The 15,743-nt window shown below is 40.5% G+C and overlaps 1 protein-coding gene across 3 annotated transcripts in view; it reads left to right on the top strand.

Annotated features, from left to right (window-relative positions):
* LOC5569704 (striatin-interacting protein 1 homolog) overlaps positions 1-15,743 on the top strand; it is a 64,950-nt gene that overhangs the window by 22,466 nt on the left and 26,741 nt on the right. For 2 of the 3 annotated variants that reach the window (XM_021848175.1, XM_021848174.1), the window contains 2 exons: positions 7,362-7,526; positions 7,585-7,763. In XM_021848175.1, the coding sequence (XP_021703867.1) occupies positions 7,362-7,526; positions 7,585-7,763 (344 nt within the window). The remainder of the gene's footprint in view (positions 1-7,361; positions 7,527-7,584; positions 7,764-15,743) is intronic. The other variant, XM_021848176.1, reaches the window with a different exon arrangement.

Genomic DNA, 15,743 nt, shown 5'->3' with positions numbered 1-15,743 from the left:
AATAAACGTTCCCTTTTAAAACAGTTATTAAACATTTATTAAATTCCAATTTTATCCCTGTATAGAGAAGAAAGACGTAGTCCTACGTCAAAACGCGGTGAGATCTTTCCAGCCTTGCCGTCTCTTATTAAGATGTAAAAGGCTAGCCTAAGATTAAATTATGTTCCATCCATTTGTACATCAGTAATCTTTATTTCAAAAATCAGAAAGCAGGATAGAACGCATCCGAAATCATATATGCCCATCAGTCTTTCTTCCATTTTGTTGAAGACTATGGAAAAAGTGTTACATGAGTTTATCAATTCAACATACATGCAGAAGTGTCCACTATCTGACGCGCAGTTTACTCATAAACTTGGTAAGTCAACTGTTACGGCACTTCATACCCTCGTAACAAAAGTAGAAAAACTCTTTCGATTCTCATTCTTCGACATTGAAGGAGCTTTTTACAACGCTTCTCATTCTTCCATGACATGCTCCATGAAGAAAAGAAATTTTGACATGAATATTATCAAGTGGATTACTCACTTCTATAGTGGTCCCTAGTCGTAGAGAAGATTTGCGGATGACATGGTCATTATAGTGAAAGAAAAGTTTGACAATATCTTTTCGAAAAGAATGCAACTGGCTCAAAATGTTACTCATTCTTGGTGTATTTTGGAGAGATTTTTAGCATAATTCCTTCAAAAGTAGTAATTGTCCCTTTCACAAGGAAAAGGAAGTTCATCCTAAAAGCTTTCAAGCTTGGAGGAGTTCAAATGCACCTTAGTGAACAGGTTAAATACTGGGATTATCACAGAAGGCCGAATCACAAAAGGCCGAATACATTCTAGCCTACCACAAAAGGCCGAATGCACAGAAGGCCGAATCACAAAAGGCCGAATGCACAGAAGGCCGAATCACAGAAGGCCGAATCACAGAAGGCCGAATCACAAAAGGCCGAATCACAAAAGGCCGAATCACAAAAGGCCGAATCACAAAAAGCCGAATCACAGAAGGCCGAATTAAAGTTACAAACCTAAAAAATAAAGCTTGGATATGAAAAGAACAAGTCCATGCTTTTTTAAATGCAGTCATGTTAATAAACAGTGCAAAATTTACATGCGCATTGAGGATAGAGGAACTGAGGCGGCAGAAGGCCGCCGAAATCTCGGATATACGAAGGTTGTGTATAGCATCTATTCGGTGTCATGCAAATAGCAAATCCAGGCGTTTGCCCGGTATAATGCAAACAGAGGATGTTTTTCCATTTTTAGGTCCGACGAGCGACAGCGAGTTCGGACAGCAAGCGTTTGCCCGGTATAATGCCAACATAGTCTTTCACGCAACAAGCAGGAGAATGATTTCTGAGATGTATAACAAGTGTTAAGTGATCATAAGAATACTAAGTTTACTAACAATACTTTTCATCGTACAGTGCCCGTACGATTTTGACTTGGTTTAAATTTGGCAACACGGAAATTCATGTACCCAAAAATGGATCATGGTCAGTCACAAATCCTGTCAATTCCAATGGTTCTATGGGCCTTCTTAAGGTTAATTTAATTCGTGGTCATTATTACGGTGATACAAGTTTTAATAAAAACAACCATTACATTTTGGAACGTTTCATTTTAGGCAACATGAAAATTTTTGGGATGTTGCCAAAATCGAACAGGCACTGTAAACCCTTTTTTCGCAAGGTATTTACACTTATGTTGTACAAAATACAACAGCGCGACTACTTAAGCTCCAATTATAGATATTTTTGGGTTTGTCAGCTAAGAATAGACCAGCTGACGAACCCAAAAAACACTAACCATACACTCTTATTCAGCTAGTAATGTTCATTGTGCATCTTGTCCCGCTTTACCCTACTGTAAAAATTTCCTTTTTTTGTAGAAAAATGTGCTGAATGTTTGTAGCTTTCACTAAAATTTATTTTAAAATTTCGGCCTTCCGTGATTCGCCCTTTTGTGATTCGGCCTTCTGTGATTCGGCCTTTTGTGATTCGGCCTTTTGTGATTCGGCCTTTTGTGATTCGGCCCTCTGTGATTCGGCCTTTCGTGATTCGGCCTTCTGTGATTCGGCCTTCTGTGATTCGGCCTTTTGTATGTTTCGGCCTTCTGTGCTTTCGGCCTTTTGTTATTCGGCCTTTTGTTATTCGGCCTTATGTGATTCGGCCTTTTGTGATTCGGCTTTTGTGGTAGACCCTAAATACTTGAGAGTGATCTAGGGTGCAAAGCTGACTTGGAATGCTCATATTGAGTATGTAATGGGTGCGTTTGGATTTGCTCCAAACTTTTTTGAATCAAGTATGGACTATAAATTAGTGCGCTCGTTTCATGCTTTTTCTTTCAAATAAATAAAATATGATAACATATGCTTCCGTCCTGACAACGGTAAGAACAAACTTTGAACATACATTACATGGTTTGTCACTCCAAGTGTTGGCATTAATTTATTTCCATTTGTTTTGTTCGATTATATAACATTCCCCAGAAAACCATTCCCCCGAAAACCAATCCCCAGAATTCCGTTCCCCAGAATGAACCATTCCCCAGAAAATCGTTCCCCAGAATGTAACATTCCCCAGAATTCCATTCCCCAGAATGCACCATTCCCCAGAATGCACCATTCCCCAGAAAGGTATATGAATATCCATTTTTTTCTTTTTTTAATTATTGCTTTGCGTGAGTCACTTATGTGGGGGCCCAGATAGCCGTAGCGGTAAACGCGCAGCTATTCAGCAACACCAAGATGAGGGTTGTGGGTTCGAATCCCACCGGTCGAGGAACTTTCGGGTTGAAAATTTTCTCGACTTCCCAGGGTATAGAGTATCTTCGTACCTGCCACACGATATACGCATTCAAAAATGGTCATTGGCATACCGTCAAGCTACCATTCACCGTGCATTTAAGAAAAATCTGCACTTCAAAAAATTGTATAACTTTTCCAAATAATTTGAAGCGTACTAGAATACCGCTACGTAGCGTGCAATTATATCATTATTCAGGGAAAAATCTAAAACTAGTGATGTATAGCAAAAAATTACTTGAAAATTATGTATGAAAATGTCATGTTAAGGTCGCCTCGTACCGTTCTATGTCACCATTTACCGTGCACACTAGTGCACCATTCACCGTGCGTATAGTTTTCTTCATGATTTTATTTCGTAACTTGAAGAAACGTTGTTGATGGAGCAACTATGTTCCTACTAGTGTGCGCACTCATTTTTAAGAGTATTCAAATCTTCATTTACAATAAAAGCCATAAAAAGTTAAAAAATGGCTAAATCATTATTTTTTCATTAAAATCGTAATAGAAGGTTTGACTGTATTGTCCAAACCATTCCATATTCACCAAAAAACTAAATATGAAGTTGTTTAATCACGACATAACAATAAATCTAATATTACCGAATAATTTCACGCCTTTTAAACTAATGCACGGTAATAGGAACCATATATATTGAAAAGGATCCATTCACCGTGCATTTGGGTTTCGACTGAGAAGCAATAAAAAATTCTAATTTGCATTAAATCTCATTGCTCACACGATGAATTACATCTTACTAATAGCATCCACAGTGTAAACTTGTTGAAATTTTGAAAAATTTCATACTCTAACGTTAAAATGAAAAATGTGATTTTTTGACGTTTCTACTAAGAGTGTTGAAAAATCTCATTATCGAACAGAATTCACATGATTTTGACTACATAAAGTAGGTTTTTCAGAATGCTTTGTGACAAAAACTACTTCATTTTATCAGTTTTATCTTATTTTGCTGACAAAAGAATAATTTGTGAAAATTATATGAATATTTTGTAAGAATTTGTATGTGTGCACGGTGAATGGAGGCCGCACGGTGACTGGTGACATAACGGTAGTAAGCTCTCAGTTAATAACTGTGGAAGTGCTCATAAGAACACTAAGCTGAGAAGCAGGCTCTGTCCCAGTAGGGACGTAACGCCAGAAAAGAGGAAGAAGAGTCACTTATGTGACAGGCTAAGGTCTGATGTGACAAAACAAATATGTAGGTAGGAGGGTTAGGGACATAATGAACACACGGGGCGAAATGGACATCCCCTTTACTCTCTGGGAATATGCATATTTCAAAAAAACTTTATAAACTGTACGAAATCTGTATTGTACATGAACGTTTTGACGGTATAAAAGTTTACGCTTTGCTTCATTTGTCCACTGAAATTCTACTATATTTTTTTCTCAGCTTCAAATTAGTTTATAAGCAAAGCGGAGGAAGCGGTGGATTTAATTTTAGAGCAAAGAAACATATTTCCATTCTATGTAAAATAAGTATTTACCTAATGTGTCCAATATGCCCCTAATCCCCCTATTCATGAGTATTTTGCATATTATAATAATACACCCTTCTTTTAATACATTTCCATAAAATATACAGACTATATGTTTATTTTTGCATATATAGTGATGCACCCTTCTTTCAGTATTATCTCATTAATGATATAGGCAAAATATATCGATGGAGAGCCCATATAGCATAAGGTCACTTGGCATAAAATGATTTGGTATAAAGCCATTTGCCATCCAGCCATACTTATGCTCCTTCTTTACAAAAAGGATGTTCTTCATGTCATGCCAAATGGTCATTGGCCAAATAACCATTATATCAAATGGTCCTTGATCATTTAATCAATCATGCCAAATGCCTTCTTGCCATTTGGTATCCTTACGGAAAATTTTGTCTATATCGTCAACAGGATAAGACTGAAAGAAGGGTGTATCACTATTTTGTGCAAAATTAAACAAGTCATTTGTAATTTAGACTTGACGCAAAGAAGGGCGTATCATTTTAATGTGCAGAATAGTAAGTTTTTATTCTGCCGAGTTTACGTAGGGGGAGATCCCCCAGTACCGGACAGCACCCAATACCGGACAAAGTCAAAACATTGAGAAATCATCGTCCAATCAAGATGGTGTATTAGTAGTAAAGGAAGCTATTATGGAGACTAATGTTTGCGTAGAATAACACATCCTTGAAATATGCATGCCTTTTTAAAAAAGTACAAAAGATTGAAAATTTCATAAAATTTGACGTATTGCCTTAATTTTGAGCCTATTTAGTAATTATTTTGAATATGAAAAAATACTTTGGATCACGCAAGCATATTCGAACATGATCCTAATTTGATAGTATGAATGTATTTTGTACCATGATTGGACTAAATATGGACAAATTACAATTTTGTTTAAGCACCTCCTGTCCCCCAGTTTCGGACAGCCTTATTTGTTATATGATATCTTTGTAATTATTGCACGAGTGTCTCAAAATACATTCATTTTTCATGGATTCCGTCGACCATGGTATCAAACATGCAATAAAATTAGGAAAAATGAACATTCAGAACAACATCGTAAAATGTGCTATTTTTCATCATATAAGAAAGAGGTTTTTGATGGACATCTTGCAAACTACGATATACTCAAATTGTTTTTGTAAATGTTGCAAATGCATTGAATTGGTAATTATATACTATTTCTAAAGTAAACACATTCAATGATGTTCAAATTTACAGAATTCGAAGCATTTCCAGATTGTGTCCGGTATTGGGTGCCACCTTTCAAGATCGATCAATTTGGTTCTAAAATACATCATCAAAATGCAATGTCAAAATTCATACTTATATTTTCAAATTTATTTTTGTACACTATAAAAATGATAATATTTATCAGAAATGGGTAACACGAGCACATAAAACCAATATTTTTCGAATCATGAATTTAGTGGCTTAAGTGTCCGGTACTGGGGGATCTCCCCCTAATCATTATATCGGAAACGTATAATATGATACTAACGTCTTTATTCTAATCGGTGTAGCCCTAAAAAGTAAGAGATGATGCACCTTCTTAAAACATTGATGAAAAGCTGCATACATCACTACATTTGATAAAAATTGGACATACATGTGAAATTATACATTTGGAAATTACTATACCGAAAGAAGGGTGTAGCTCTATTTTGTGCAGAGTTGTATATTCTTTCAAATAAATATTGGATATTGTGTTTCCCCATAGACTGATCTATCAGTCTTCATAAGTGCCAATAAAAGTGAAACTACTGTGATAGTTCATTTGCAAATGAAATTTGAATTATGCGTAAAGTGTTCATAATTAGCAGCACCAATGGTAATCTCCTCATGTACTTGTAAACAACTTTGTATGGAGTTTAATTTTCAAGTTTTTTAAATAGATTATTTCAAAACTTTAAAGTAGGTATATAATTTTCTGGGGAATGGTCCATTCTGGGGATTGGTTTTCTGGGGAATGGTTCATTCTGGGGAGTGAAATTCTGGGGAATGGTACATTCTGGGGAATGAGATTCTGGGGAATGGAATTCTGGGGAATGGGTTTCGGGGGAATGGTTTTCTGGGGAATGTTATAGAATCGTTTTGTTCTTGTCGATTTTACTAAAAACATTATATTTACTAGCATTTTTATATTTCACAAATGATTGTTTATCATGGTCTAATCACTTATCAAAGTGAATCCTGTGACCCAACGATCCTCACCACTAACAAACATTCCTTCCAGTATTTTTTATGAAGATGCAGAGATAAACACGGTTTTCGAGTAGCGAAGGTTATGCACCAATATTCCTTCCCCCAATCCCACTTGACTACAAGGACGTAGCCGGAGCGGTTATTGGCGCTATATCAATAGAGGCACTGAATTATGCACACTGAAGAAGATCATTGACAATCCTAGCTGGACTTCTAATAGATTCTTTGTGCATTTTTACTGATTTCGATCAATCACGGAATAGTAACCATATCTATAGATATGTCTAGTCAGTGTAAACTAAGCTAGGGTGATTTAAGGCACCATTCGTCTAAATGAAAACATTGAGATGATTCAATTCCGCCAGACATGATATAAATACAAATGAATAGGTACGCCTCAAAATGCGGCTGATTTGGAACTGCCGAACAGATTTGCATGCCTCGCGGCTGCCGACAATAGTTACACTGGCATTTGATGTTCGAAGCGTTGTATAAACGTTTCCAAAAAGCACTTAATAAAGTCTGTCGGTGTGAATCGATAGAGGATTGAGCAGGGCATAAATGTAAACCGATAAACACGTAATTTGCTGCTTATGTCCAAGAAAATTACAAAAAAAAAAGCGCGGCATCGACTTAGACTGTCGAGAATACGTAAAATCCTCTGATTCTAAAACAAAAAACTGATGGAAATTGTAGTTTTGGACAAGACTTGTAAGACAGTTTTAGAAATTTCAAGGAAAATCCTAACACAACGAATACAGAGGACTTTACGATGGAATTTCTTCATGGTTGACTAAAACAACACTCTAAATCTTACTTATTTCTATTTTTTTTTTCCAGCATATCCCATTGGAGATGAGCTGCTTTCGGTGAAACTACTGGGAATGATCACAAAGTTCTGCAGTGGTCTGGCTCCGCACTTTCCGATGAAGAAAGTGCTGCTGCTTCTGTGGAAGGTGTCTCTCGTATCGCTGGGTGGAATGGATACCCTTAAGACATTGAAAGGTAAGTTGTCATGCATAGACTTAGTAGCCTTTAGTAACAAATACCTGTCCCTTCCCAGATAAGTACCGCGCAGAGGCCGGTCTCCCCCAGAACAAAGAGGACACCCTCGAAATCTCCAAGGTGATGCGTGCCAGCTCGCCTCCGATAACGGCACCCTCGAACGAGGACAATCAAAATCCCAAACGCAACAAGCCGTTCCGAAGAGTATGTACGAACACTACTAGTCAGTTGCAAGAGGTAGTAAAGCTTTCTTGAGTATTATTTTTTCATTCTCTTTTTTGATTCCCCACTTTTTTCAAATTACGAACAACAATTCTCAATTTCTTTTTATTTCGTTATTTCAATTCCAACTTTTACTACAATTTTGCCCCGAAACGATTAAATTTTCGCTCACAATTTTTCCATTTCTTATCAAAATTTATCTCGTTGAAACGTTGAATCATTTGTTGCCAATATATGTTTTCCATCGAAAACAACTAAGAGCAAGAGAAGAGAAACGCGAACAAAAATGCAGACACATCTTTCCAAGAGACAAAACCTAGAACGGACAACAGCAGCAACAGCGAAACAACTTCAGCCAGCCTTTCTCGCTTTTCATAGAACGACAATTCTGCGGATATTGTTTCCTAATTTTTAGGTTCTATTTTCTTTCTGTTTTTTTCCCATCACACCACTCAGGAGAGCCTTTTTGCTACCTTCGATTGCAATTACAAAGAAACATATAGTCTACCATCTAGTTAATCCATAAGCTGAGCGCATAATGCCAGAAACTTCACACATTTTCTACCAGTAGTTGTTTGTTTGCCACATTTGCCTGCTATCATGTACTTTTGCAAGTTGTCGGAATTCACGTTCAGTTGGTCTCTTTGATTTGTCAGTATATATCACGCCATCAGAATAATTGTTTCTCTATGGTGCTTGAGCGTACATTTGTAGTAGCTGTGTTCGAAACTTACCCGCATTTCGATATTTGTTTCATTCATATCTTGATACAAATTCATCTACTGCCACCATAGCATACTAAAATAGTAATCCATTTGCATATCTGATTGTTTTCTTTCCTTTTTAACAAGTGATACTCTTTTGATTTCTTACTATTCTAGTTGTTATCTTAATTTTATGTTATAACACAAAACATAACTCTTCTTGATTGAGAGAGTTTTATAATAATAAACCAAGTTTTCATTTATCAAAGGCAAAGATAAATCTAAGTCACACCTCAAATTTTTAAAGGGAAAAACTGGAGAACCAGCTACCGTGGACGTACCATATTTGACGCGGTTAAGAAAATTCTAAATTCAAACTCTTGTCAAATCGTCTAAATTTATCCGATTTTGTTAAAATTTGAACCTATGCTACCTCAACTATTATAAAATTAGGCAAAAATCAGTAAAAAAATATTAAACGATTTTTTCTTCATGTTTGATTGACTTTTTGTGGAACACATTAGGTTCGTTAATTGACGCATCAATTCTTCAATGTGCCTAATTTGACGCACTATGTTCCTTATTTGACGCCCTTACAAATAATTGCTAAAGTTTAAAATATACAAGTGTTTCAGTATTGAATAGTTCAATTAAATGAAAAAAGCGTTTTAGAGAGGACATAAAAGTTAAAACCTTCGGAAAAAGTTTTGAATGACGTCATCCGGTAGTCACTTTTGCTATGCGTTTAGTTAGTGTAGAAAATAAAACCGGCGATTGAGTTCAATCTATAGTTAAGCATTATTGTTTAGTTTAATGTATTTTTGCCGTGATATGAAACAAGGGAAAGGTTTGAAAACTACGTTGCGCTGGAACGGGGAAGGTAGTTGCTAAAATAAGGACAAATTGGTCAAAAACTAGAACGAAAACAACCGGTTCCAAAAATTACCGTTTGATAATCTTCGTTACTTATAACACGTGAACTACGCCTACTTGTCCCATGTTCTATGTCACCCTTATGGACCCCGGGACAAATATGCGTAGAACCAACGGCAGTATGGGCCTTGAAATAGATCAAGAACCATATATGGGTTTTTTTGTTGTTTTTTTTTTTTGTTTTTTACAAGGGGGAAATCTGCAAACAGATCCCCTGAGAAGATAACTCAGGGAATGCGGGGATGACGCACCAACGACGACCCGCTAAAACCAGCCTATGCACTGTGCATGAGCAATTCATTTAGAATTGCTCAAGTGGTGAACAGTGCATCGACATGACCCTTGGACTCAGACCCTCATCTCCCCGGAACCACCTTACGGTATTTCTTCGGGAAGGGACCAGTGCATATAGCACAACACGTGTAGCAGAAGTAGCCTAGGCAAACTGCTTCTCCTAGCCGACTTAAACAATGTTACAAGGGACCAGCCTCGGCAGGGCTAATCTTCTGCAGCCAACTCTTGGTCGGCGCGCCATAGACGCTGCAATTCTAACATAATGTGAGTGACAGCCGTAGTTACTGCATTCCAGCACTCGGCATCCGCACACATTCTCTCTATAATATTGTCGGGGGACGTGTCCCCTCCGCATGTAGTGAGCATGCGACCTCTCACAACAATGAAACGGGGGCAATCGAACACGACATGCTCCGCTGTTTCCTCTACACCAGCACAATTGGGGCACGCAGGAGATTCTGAGTGCCCGAACCTATGCAGGTACTGTCTATAGCAACCATGTCCTGACAGAAACTGCGTCAGGTGGAAGTTCACTTCCCCATGGCTTCTACCATACCAATCTGACACATTTGGTATTAGCCGATGGGTCCATCTACCCTTAGTGGAGTTATCCCATTCCTGCTGCCAGCTTCTGAGCGTTTCCTCTTTACACGTGTCGCGGACTCCTCTGGTACCCCTTTGGTTGAAGCATTGAACATCTTCCTTGATGATGAGCCCGATGGGCGTCATCCCGGCTATGATGCACACGGCCTCTTTAGATACCGTCCGGTATGCACTTGCTACTCTTAAGCACATTATCCTGTACGTGCTTTCCAACCGCTTTAGGTTTCTGTTCGTTCTAAGCGCTTTTGATCAGATTGGTCCTCCATACCTTAGTATGGATAGCGCCACGCTTGCCAGCAGCTTGCGTTTGCTGGCAATTACAGCAGAGCTGTTAGACATCATCCTCGAAAGAGCCGCTATAGCCGTAGATGCCCTTTTACAGGCATATTCAACGTGGCTAGCGAAGCTCAGCTTGTCATCGATCATTACCCCAAGATGCCTAAGGGATCGCTTGGACTCTATGGTGCAATCACCTACCGAGATAAGCGCCCGTTGCTCGGACTTGCGGTTGTTGACCACCACCACCTCAGTCTTGTGACGGGCCAGTCCTAGTTTCCTAGACTTCATCCATTCCTCAACCAGGGAAATAGAGTGCGCTGCTGTCAACTCTACTTCCTCCATCGATTCACCATAGACCACTAGGGTGATATCATCGGCGAAGCCAACAATCTTAACACCCGTCGGAAGGGGCAGCCTCAGTACGTCATCGTACATCGCATTCCATAACAGCGGGCCCAGGATTGAACCTTGAGGTACTCCCGCGGTAATTCGAACGCTTTTCTGCCCCTCCTCTGTGTCATACAGTAGAATCCTACCATCAAAATAGCTTTCTAGAAGCTTACACAACTGCACCGGTACCTTGAGGCGGTGAAGCGCGTGTGCTATTGCTTCCCAGCTTGCGCTGTTGAACGCATTCTTCACATCCAGAGTGATAACCGCGCTGTAACGGGTGCCGCTCCTTTTATGCTCGATTGCCACCTCAGCTGTTTGAACGACCGACTGGATGGCGTCCAGAGTAGATTTACCTTTTCTGAATCCAAACTGGTTGTTGGACAAGCCGTCCGCACTCTCCGTATACGGTACTAGTCTGTTGAGAATCAACCTCTCCAATAACTTGCCCGTCGTATCTAGTAGACAGATAGGTCTATACGCCGACGGGTCACCTGGTGGTTTCCCCGCCTTTGGTAGTAGCACCAATTTCTGTCGGTTCCATACATCCGGGAAGATTCCTTGATCTATGCAGCGTTGCATCGTGGTTCTGAACATGTCCGGATCCGTGTTCACTGCCGCTTTTAAGGCAACATTCGGGACACCATCGGGTCCCGGTGCCTTGTTTGACGCGAATGATTTCACGACTTCTGCCAGCTCTTCGTTCGTCACTCTCGCCACTTCTTCTCCTTCATCTGCCGCATACGGCGCTGGGGGCCATGGGTTTATGGGATGGTGCGGGAAGAGTACATCGATTATCGATCGCAGCAACTCGGGCGATTTCTCTACGGGCGCTATGGCTCCTTTGGTCTTAGCCATTACCACTCTGTAGGCGTCACCCCATGGACTAGAATTGGCACTCTCGCATAGACTTTCAAAGCATGCCCGTTTTCGACTCTTGATTTCCTTTTTGAGAGCCAACTTTGCCTCTCTGAATGCTGCACCGCGTTCCTCTCTTTTTGCTTCTGTGCGTGCGCGTTGCATTCTTCGTCTAGCCCGAAGGCAGATTGCTCGAAGATTTGCAATTGATTCGCACCACCAATACACCGGCGGCCTGTTCTCTCTAGGAGGGGCTTTTCTCGGCATGGAAGCATCACACGCTTGTGATATCACAGCAACTAGCTCTTCACCGTTTAGGTCCAGAGTGTTCCGTTCGCGCCTCAGGGCTTCAGTGAATACTTCGCCGTCGAAGCGCGCTGTTTTCCATCCTCGGGCTTGGGTCGAGTTACATCGCGCTGCCTTCCGCCCGCCTGGTATTATACTATAGCGAATCGATTGATGATCGCTATGAGTATAACCGTCATCAACGCGCCAGTTCATGGTACCTAAAAGGTTAGGACTACAAAACGTCACGTCGATGATCGATTCTGCACCATTTCTGCGGAAGGTACTCACTGTACCCACATTTGCCAGCTCTACATTTAATGCGGCCAGGGATTCCAACAATAGCTGGCCTCTTTGATTGGTGCAGCGGCTACCCCACTCCACTGCCCATGCATTAAAGTCGCCAGCTATCACTACTGGCTGCCGATTAGCTGAACCATATATGGGTCATACATTAAGTACGTCATGTTATTAGGAGGAAGGAGGTGCTCTGCAAGATGTGACGAATCATACAAGTTTTTTGAAGGCTCCATATAAAAAGTGTGAAGTAGGGCGGATGGGCGGGGTTTTTGTAGAAAATAGTATGTTTTTGTGACACGTATCTCATGGACACCCCCTATTGTATAAATTATACGAAACAAACCATTGAACCTACACCTCACCTCCTGACGCATTTATTGAAGCTTCCTTGAAACGTTAGGGGACGTCCATAAACCGCGATAAATTGTACAATTTTCAACCCCTCTCAACCTTGGCCTCATTTATTTTATGAAAAGTGCGAATATTTTGTATGAATCGTTGCGTTTCCCTGAACCTCCTCCTCTTCCTAAAAACGTAATCTATGGATGACCCTTTACATGTGATTACATAAAGCCTTGGGTTCAGGTATCAGAAGGCCGGCTCCAAAGGCACGTTCCCCACCAGTTGGGAGATTTGTGCCATCGCCATATTTGAGCCTATTTCATCATCTACCCGATGGGAGAGGAAAGGGAAGGGAAAAATGGGAGGAAATAGGAGTGGGATCCCTTGAAGAGGGAAGATCGCATAAGCGAAATGAGAGCATGTAGCTCCATACCACAATGGGTTCGAACAGCGCCCTAAAAAGGGCACTGCAAAACGCATGAGCGTAAAGAGAGCCTATAGCTCATTACCACAGCGGGTTAAGAATAACAGGATGTCCTGAAGATTCAGGCTTCTGTATTCAGTTTCACTTAATAAGTGTTTACCAAGTAATTGGAATCGCATTTGCGCAAAAACTGGACAGTTACATATCAGGTGATACGAAGTCCCATAATCGGAGTCACAACTATCACACACAAATGAGTCAGCACGCTGAATATTTGCCATGTGATAGTTGAGTCGGCAGTGGCCTGTCAACGCTCTGACCAAGAGACTGCAATTCTGCTTTGACAGATTTGTTAAATACTTCGCCACCTTTGGAGATGGCTCAGTAATATACAATTTTGTTTGACGACACGACTCCAAACTATTCCAATATTGCTTGTGCTGAGTTGCCGCCCAAGAGTTTATCTGAAGCTTCACCCAGCACTTCGAAATTGGAATAGCCGGCTCAGGGCCAATGAAGTCATGCGATGCTCCATCGCGAGCTAGCTCATGAGCCAATTCATTTCCAGCGATGGAAGAATGGCCAGGTATCCATACAAGGTTTACAGAGTTGACTGAATTCAGTTCCTCAATTTGAGTTCGACATGCGATAACAAGCTTCGACCTTGAGTTGGCCGAAGCGAGAGCTTTTATAGCAGCCTGACTATCTGAACAGAAGTATATGACTTTACCCATTACGCGCTGTTGAAGTGCTGATTGCACTCCACACATAAGAGCAAATATTTCCGCCTGAAAAACGGTGCAGTTTCTACCAAGTGAGTAAAACTGATTCAGCCTTAGCTCACGAGAATATACTCCTGCACCAGCTCTACCTTCAAGAAGGGAGCCATCAGTGTAACATACTATATTGTTTGATATACTTCTTTCCAAATAGCCAGACGTCCACTCTTCCCGTGAAGGGAATTGTGTGGTAAATGTCCTGTAAGGAAAGTTACAAGCAATTGTGAGATCACTTGGAGCAAGGACAATTTTGTCCCAATTCACCAAAAGTGGAAACAACGAAGTGTGTGTAGATCTACGATTCACTGGATTTTTCTCCAGTAGATCCAGTACCCATAAACGGTAAGAGCAAGAAAGTGCTTCTTGTTTAAGATATATGTGTAGTGGCGCAACGTCGAAAAGGGCCTCGAGCGCTGCTGTGGGAGTTGTAGAGAACGCACCAGACATCGCCATCAAGCACATCCTTTGGAGATGGCCCAATTTTGATTGGATTGTTCTCACTTCGCCCTTTTGCCACCACACAAGACATCCATATGCCAATATTGGTCGAACAACTGTTGTGTAAATCCATTTGATATATTTGGGTTTGAGGCCCCAAGTTTTACCAAAGGTTCGCCGGCATTGACCGAAGGCCATACAAGCTTTTTTGACTCTGAAATCAATGTGAGCTGTCCATAAAAGTTTGGAATCTAGAATGACTCCGACATACTTTACTTGATCAGTCACATTAATCTCAGTGCCAAAAAGACGTAAAGGTCGAATTCCATCGCGGTTTCGTCTTTCCGTAAAAAGAACAATAGATGTTTTATTCGGGTTAACCGAAAGGCCATATTGGCGACACCAACTCTCGACTACCTGAAGAGCACTTTGCATCAGGTCGAATAGGGTGCTTATGCACATACCAACTATCAGAGCTAGATAGTCGTCGGCAAATCCATAAGTTGGAAAACCGCAATTATTGAGTTGCCTCAATAGCGTATCTGCTACGAGATTCCACAAAAGTGGTGACAAGACTCCCCCTTGGGGGCATCCGCAAACACTCAATTTTCGAATCGCTGCTTGACGCAATGTCGAGAAGAGATGTCGGTTTTTGAGCATTTGATGAATCCAATTGGTAATCATTGTAGGTAGCCCATGGTTTCGTGCGGCTTCCAATATGGCATCGAAAGACACGTTATCAAAGGCACCCTCAATAACCAAGAAAACACCCAAGCACGATTGCTTCTGAGCGAATGCTTTCTCGATATCGTATACAACTTTGTGTAAAAGAGTCACAGTGGACTTTCCAGATTGGTAAGCATGTTGATTCACATGAAGAGGCATGTTTGCCAAATAAACATCACGGATGTGATGATCGATAATGCGTTCCAGACATTTCAGAAGAAAAGAGGTCAGAATGATTGGTCTAAAACTCTTCGCTTCCTCATACGACGCACGTCCTCCTTTTGGGATAAACTTTACAGTAATATCACGCCAGGATTTGGGAATGTACCCGGTAGCAAAACTGCTTACAAGTAGCTTTTTCAAAACATGTTTGATAGACTCAAATCCTTTTTGGAGCAGAACAGGATAAATCCCATCCGCTCCTGGAGATTTGAAAGGAGCAAAACTATTAAGTGCCCATTGAATCGATTCAGTAGTTACGATACTGCGAGCCGAGGCCAGAGACTCGTAACTACATGAAAAGACATTTGGTTCATCCGTAGATGCTATGTCCACACATCCGGGGAAGTGTGTATTGAATAAACATTCTAAAACTTCTTCATCGGAAGAAGTGAAGTCACCATTAGGTAAGCGAATTTCG

This window comes from Aedes aegypti, chromosome 2, assembly GCF_002204515.2.
Source record: "Aedes aegypti strain LVP_AGWG chromosome 2, AaegL5.0 Primary Assembly, whole genome shotgun sequence".
Lineage (NCBI taxonomy): Eukaryota > Metazoa > Arthropoda > Insecta > Diptera > Culicidae > Aedes > Aedes aegypti.
Note: the sequence above shows the minus strand (reverse complement) of the source record. Positions and strands in the feature narration are given on the sequence as shown.